Raw genomic sequence first — 6,987 nt, 5'->3', positions numbered from 1 at the left:
CTCTATAGCCCCCTAAGCTAATAGTCACACTGCTCTATAGCCCCCTATTCTAATAGTCACACTGCTCTATGGGCACACACATAGTTATTTAGAAGGCAGCTTGAGACACACGTCATGTCCATTTAGCAAAACAACTGTAGTGGTTTTCCCTCGGGGCCCAGGATCTCCCTAGGCACGCTTTCCATGGGTTTACAGTATCGGTGTGAATTCCCTTCTCGTATGGATTTCATGCCCTCAGAAAGTGATTGCTTACGTCTGGAACAGACTTGCCACTCTGCATCAGTCATGCTGTTGACTCCCTTCTTTGGCTAGCTGGTAGGGTTGCAGGGAGGGTCTGCAGCTGAGTGATTTTATCGACAGTGATTTTATTGAGGGCTAACCATCAGTGTGTGTGTTTACAGTCTAGTTTCAAATTGATTTCTCTGTGCCTCCCAAAAGATCATTACCTATTTTGAAACTTTTTGTCAGGTAATTCTAATTTACCTAGGTAATCAGAATGTCTAATTCTGATCTGACAGCACCATCGCAGTTTGAAGGCAGATGCTGTGCTTTTTTTTTTTCTTTTTGGTGTGTGGGGGAGAAAATATACCTCATAAGTGACTTGGATCCAAAATATATAAATACTTTTACAAAACTAAAGACAACTGATCACATGAAAATATGGTCAAATATCAAGAGACCATCTTTCCAACAAGTATATGAGTAACCAGTAAACATGTGAAAGAAATTTGCTATCATTAATCACTTTGGAAGCACTGAGTAAAACAATATAGAAATAGCATCTCTCACTATAGTGATTATAAACAAAGAGTTGCAAAATAAGTGTTAGGATGCAGAAGGATCCTAAGCCTCACATACTGCTGTTATTATGTGACATAGTTCATGCAATACTGTCATTTTGACAGTGAGATGTATTAGCCACTTGCCAAGTAATTTGGGACTGTTTGAAACATGAAGCTTGTTCTTAATTTTGTAGAGGATGTTGATAGCTTCTCTTAGTAGGGTATAGAAGTGTTTAAGTTTGGACTGTAAGTTTCTCCCCACATTCTGTGAATGCATCTTCAGTTGGTGAAATGTGCATTCTGGAGCTCCTCAATTTATTTGATCTCTTTGTTTTCTCCTTCCCTCTGGCTGCTGTTTTGGTCCTCTAGTGAGAAGTTTCACTATACCACTTAATGTACATACACAGTGATAACTACCCCTCAGGAGGACCTGGTGGTAGGAGAGTAATGTACAAAACGCAGTAGGGAAGAATAAGAATTGGCCCAGCTTGCTTTGACTGTAGCCCCACTAAATGGAGAGGAGATTTGTCTTTTGAGTTTTGCTACATTAGGCTTTTATTATTATAGTGGGTGTGGTACTGTCACCAAGGGGAGTTGTCAGGATAAGGACTCGGACAGGAATGGGAAGGAATGAAAACAAACTGAATACTTCCACATCTCCTTGAGTATTGAGACTAACTTTCTTTGAGTCAGAATTTTAAGTTAACTTCTTAAGACCTTCCTGTCTTGGTGCCTACTTCTCATGTGCTCACTTTGAGGGGTCCCTAAGGATAAACAGCAGTAAACTCACTGCTGGCGTGGGGGTTGTTTCAGATTTTAATGCTGCCCTGTTTCACATGTCGTTATACATTCTGTAGTGTTGCCAGATCGCTCTGATGCATTCTGTATAAGTCGGAGAGATGGCTTGCAGCATGCGTAACTTCATTTTACCTGGGAGTGAAAACATGTATGTTATTGCCATTAGATAACACACATGCTTTACTGTGTAGTTCAAGGGTTGTTTGTTTTCCTTTTAGTAACCTGACCTAGAAAACATGGCTACTGCAATTAGGGATGTGGGAGTTTGGAGACAGACCAGAACACTTCTACTGAAAAATTACCTAATTAAATGCAGGACTAAAAAAAGTAGTGTTCAGGTAAGTTAAAATCATGTCTAATTCTTTTTTTTTTTTTGCTCTAGCAGAGGACCCAGTTTCTTTTCTTTCTTTCTTTTTTTTAACATTTATTTATTTATTTAATGTATATGAATGCACTGTAGTTTTCCTCATACACACCAGAAGAGGGCATTGGATCACATTGCAGATGGTTGTGAGCTACCATGTGGTTGCTGGGAATCGAACTCAGGACCTCTGGAAGAGCAATCAGTGCTCTTAACCACTGAGCCATCTCTCCAGCCCTCATGTCTTCTTCTTTATCATGTCTTCTTATAGTTTGTTTTACTTTGATGTGTTCTACTTTGAAGAGATAATTTTGCCGAAAATATTTTTATTGTAATTTTATTTTCTTCAGGTTTTTTAAAAAAATAATATTGGGGTAGGTGAAGGTTTTTTTTTTTAAGATTTGTTTATCTTTATTTTATATATGTGAGTACACTGTAGCTGTCTTCAGATACACCAGAAGAGGGCATCAGATCCTATTACAGATGTTTGTGAGCCACCATGTGGTTGCTGGGAATTGAACTCAGGACCTCTGAAAGAGCAGTCAGTGCTCTCAACCACTGAGCCATCTCTCCAGCCCCACTTCAGGTTTTTTAATGAAACAAAAACGTATTGTATTGCTTACGATAGCGAGATAAAAAGGAATGAGCAAATGCTCCTAACTGTGTCAGTGACTCCTCAGTGCAGTTCACTTTCAAGCATCAGCGTGGAATTTTGAACTTTAGGTATGTATTTTCTCCCCAATGAGGTGGCAGTATCCAATATTATACAATTTTAAGCCCCCATATTTTCCCATTTTATGGTCTCTGAAGTAAGTTGTCAAAGAATGCTAAAATTATGTCATAAGAGTTGTACCATAAAATGGAATACTTTTGGTAAAAGAAAGTACAAAATATAGCTAGCCAGCTTGCAATAGTTTCAAGTATGGGGTATCTTCTGAAACTTGCAAAACAATTAAGGAATAAAATAAAATAATATCTCGTTCCTAGACTAGCAGGCCATAAAGCTAATTAAGTATAATTTTAGTAGTATAATCTTAGTATTAGTAAGGTAGTATTTTTAAATTTGGAACCAAAGGGTTTTTCATTTACTTACTTACTTACTTATTTTGCTTTTACCAAAGCATTTAATGGTAATCCTTGTAGGTATTTGTTTTATAAGTTGCTTTAAGATTTTAAGAGTAGAAATAGTTGATAGTGGGTTTTTTCAAGACAGTGTTTCTTCTTGAAAGAGCCCTAGTTGTCCTGGAATTGCCTTTGTAGACCAGGCTGGCCTCTGCCTCCCCAGTGCTGGGACTAAAGATGTGCTCCACCACTGCCTGGCAAATACAAATATAGTGGCTCTTAAATAAGTACCCCTAAGACATTTAAATGTTATTTTTATGTTAAATAAGTACCCCTAAGACATTTAAATGTTATTTTTATGTAACTTTATTATATGAGTATTAAAACATTTCCAAAGGATTGAAATTGATTTTTGATATCATATTGAAAAGAATTGACTCTGTTTGGGTTTGCTGGGATTCTCAGTACAGTAAGTGCTTTAGGATAGGATTGCTTTTACTTTCTCTACATATGAGAGGGCCACAGTATTAAACCTTACATTACATGGACTATCTGCCAAGAAATCTTGACTTTTGCCACTATTCCTGTACTTTGTAATCACTTTGTTTTTGTTTATTGTAGGAAATTCTTTTCCCTCTATTTTTCTTATTTTGGCTGATATTAATTAGCATGATGCATCCAAATAAGAAATATGAAGAAGTATCTGATATAGAACTCAACCCCATGGACAAATCTAGCCTTTCTAACTTCATTCTTGGATATACTCCAGTGACTAATATTACAAGCAGCATTATGCAGAGACTGTCTACCGATCATCTTCCCGATGGTATTGTAGTCTTTTAAAAATATTTATTTTTATGTATGCCTATGTTGTATGTGTCTGTATGAGTGTATGTACATGTGTGTGCAGGTACCCATAGAGGCCAAAATAATCCTTAAGATTCCTTGGAGCTGGAATTACAGCAGTCCAATGTGATCAGCTAGGTTCAGGTATGAGAATATTAAAGCTTAGAGAGTTAAGTCACTCATCTGAACTCACACAGCCAATGAATAATGAAGTTAGATACCACCCCCCTTGACCACAAATTCTGGAGCTTCTGGGGTGAAGTCAACTTAATGCAAGCAAAGCTGCAGGAGAAATTTTTTAAAATAGTCTTAATTTATGTGATAGAATGGTTACACGGCTTTCTCCATTTAGCTCTGAAGAGGAATAAGCAATATTAGGTATGAATGATGGCTTTATTCAGAGTTTTATTGTAGTTTTGACATAATTGCTGACATGCATCTAAGGATATTCAGCTGTGGGTTACAGGCTACATGTAATTGAGGTAGAGGATAGCTGTGAAGATGGCTCAACATAAATTTACTTAAAATATTAGAATTTATTTTTTTGGTACCTTGGTTGAGTGATTCTTGAACATGAACCTTGTAGATAATCATGTTGTATCACAGTGTCAAAAGGCTGGGCATGCCTGGAAGTATTTTCTTCCTAGAAACAAATATTTTAAAATAAAACTTTAATTACTAGGAGTTATTTTTACTTTGAAACAGGTAATTGAATTACATTGCTTTTTTTACAATTTCATTTCTGCCTGAAATCTTATAGACTTAAAAAAGCGTATCTAGTGTGTTCAAGGACAAGGGTTTATTTCAGTACCAAAACCTCCTAAGAATTAAAAGTGTATGATATCAAACTATTCAGCATTAAAATATAGAATTAGAACATATTATAATGCACTGAAAATTTCAAATAGCATATTTTGATGAAATAGCCTACATACTGTTTTATATTTTCCTGTACTATAGACACAAATTATATATTATATAATCTTGATTTATTTAATCAGGCCACAACTTACTATCTATAAAATAATACTGTTTATAGTTTTATGTCATTATTTTCTTTGCAGTTATCATTTTCTAAGAATTTAGTAAGACAAAAGTAGTAATAGAATACTCCAGTAATATGTTGTATTATAGTATGTGGTTGCCATTTGTGAGTTCATTACATTGTTCTAATATTTTATAGTTATAATTACTGAAGAATATGCAAATGAGAAAGAAATGCTAGCATCCAGTCTTTCTAAGCCCAGCAACTTCGTAGGTGTGGTTTTCAAAGATATCATGTCCTATGAACTTCGTTTTTTTCCTGATATGATTCCAGTATCTTCTATTTATATGGATTCAAGAGGTAAATAACTTTATTTGATCATTGAATTCAGTGTTAAGTGTGTTTCTTTATGCTCAAAATAAGATGGTGTCCAATACTGTCAATTTCTGCTGCACTTAGTTTTTGGGAAACTATCGTGCTCAACATAAATAAATTTAGGTATGAGGTTGGATGGGGTGGTACCCACCTTACTGCCAGGCAGCTTTCTGTGTGTTCAAGGCCAGTCTGGTCTACACAGTGAGTTCTAGGTTATCAGGGGCACATGGTAAGAACCTGTATCCATAAATAAAAATTGGGTATACACATATATCCATCTGTGTACAGTATGTGTACACTGTATAAAATAGCAATAATATAATTTTAATAAACTTATGTGTCATTTATATTTAAAAGACAAAATTGAATCTTTAATTCTATGCCTTTCTAAATATATTTTTCTTTCATGTAACCATTCTCACTGTGATATGATATACATATTTAAAATCTCAATATCTTCTACCAATGAAATTTCTTGTTTACATTTGAAACATAGAAAACATGTTGTTAAAACCCATGAAAAGATAGTATCATCTGTTTATTGTACAATATTAAAGTCAGTGTATTAAGTATGGAAAGTTTCTCCTTTATTCTAAAAGTTTATGTGGAAAATTATTTCTTTTTACGAATTTGAACCTGTTTATGTGTCAGATGCTTTGAAATGTGTACTGTGGAATAATTTATCCTAAAACATAAAAGCAATTTGTTTTTATTTTATATTTATGAATATTTTGCCTGTTTTTATGGATGTGCATCAAGTGAATGCCTCGTGCCCACAGATGTCAGGACAGGGTTTTCAGGTGATTGTGAGTCACCCACTGGGAATTATACCTAGGTCCTTTGGAAGAACAGCCAGTGTTTGTCAGTCCGTCCTCCCTCCCTCCCTTCCTCCCTCCTTCCTTCCTTCTCTCCCTTCCTTCCTTCCTTCCTTCCTTCCTTCCTTCCTTCCTTCCTTCCTTCCTTCCTTCTTCCCTCCCTCCCTCCTTCCTTCCCTCCCTTCTTTTCTTCCTTCCTTTCTATCTGTATTTTTAGTATTATTTATTTAAAAGAATTTTAAAATTTAATTATATTAAATATTTTATATTCAAGTTTGTCCAGATTTCTTTTCTCCTCTACCCTCACTCAACATTAAGGTTTTTTAAAAAAAAAAACAAATCAAAAACTCAATACAACAACAGAACACTTAAAACCTAGAAAACACATTACCCCAAAAGAAAAAATAAACAAACACAAAACCCCCAAACTGTTATCTAAATAAAGGTACACACACATAACCTGTGGCGACTGATTTGCTGAGTTGAAAGTCTTGTGTGTGGGTTGTCCTTGTCGCTCCATTGGGCTTCTTGCCTGGCTACAGGAGGTGGCTTCTTCAGGTTCTACATTCCCAATGTTCACAGTTAAGGACACCCCCATTGATTCTTGGTCACGTCCATTATCCCAGGTCTCTCTGTCTTGTCCTGAAGATGCTCTCCACTTCTCCACCCCATCGATTACAGATTTTCATTCTTTGTCATGGCTGTCTGTCTTCCTGTCCCTCCCCAGCTTTTGCATTCTTTTTGTCACCTCTTTCTCAGGGTTCCCTTTGCTGGAAACATCTTATTTAGGACTGAGTGTTCTAAGGCCTCTGAGTCTCTGTGTCATGTCTGGCTGTGGGTCTCTATAGTTGTTCCCGTCCACTGCATTAGAAGCTTCTCTGATGATGGCTGAATAAGGCACAGATCTGAGTGTAGCAGAGTTCCAGTAGTGGTCATTTTATCATTGCGTTTCGTTTGCCTGTT

At 36.1% G+C, this 6,987-nt stretch overlaps 1 protein-coding gene across 1 annotated transcript in view; it reads left to right on the top strand.

Moving 5' to 3' along the window:
* Abca5 (ATP binding cassette subfamily A member 5) overlaps positions 1–6,987 on the top strand; it is a 79,908-nt gene that overhangs the window by 6,608 nt on the left and 66,313 nt on the right. The window contains exons 2-4 of the mRNA XM_028761278.1: positions 1,799–1,918; positions 3,625–3,829; positions 5,033–5,194. Of these exons, the coding sequence (XP_028617111.1) occupies positions 1,817–1,918; positions 3,625–3,829; positions 5,033–5,194 (469 nt within the window). The 5' untranslated portion in view covers positions 1,799–1,816. The remainder of the gene's footprint in view (positions 1–1,798; positions 1,919–3,624; positions 3,830–5,032; positions 5,195–6,987) is intronic.

Source organism: Grammomys surdaster, unplaced genomic scaffold (assembly GCF_004785775.1).
Source record: "Grammomys surdaster isolate TR1022 unplaced genomic scaffold, NIH_TR_1.0 126906, whole genome shotgun sequence".
NCBI classification, from domain to species: domain Eukaryota; kingdom Metazoa; phylum Chordata; class Mammalia; order Rodentia; family Muridae; genus Grammomys; species Grammomys surdaster.
Note: the sequence above shows the minus strand (reverse complement) of the source record. Positions and strands in the feature narration are given on the sequence as shown.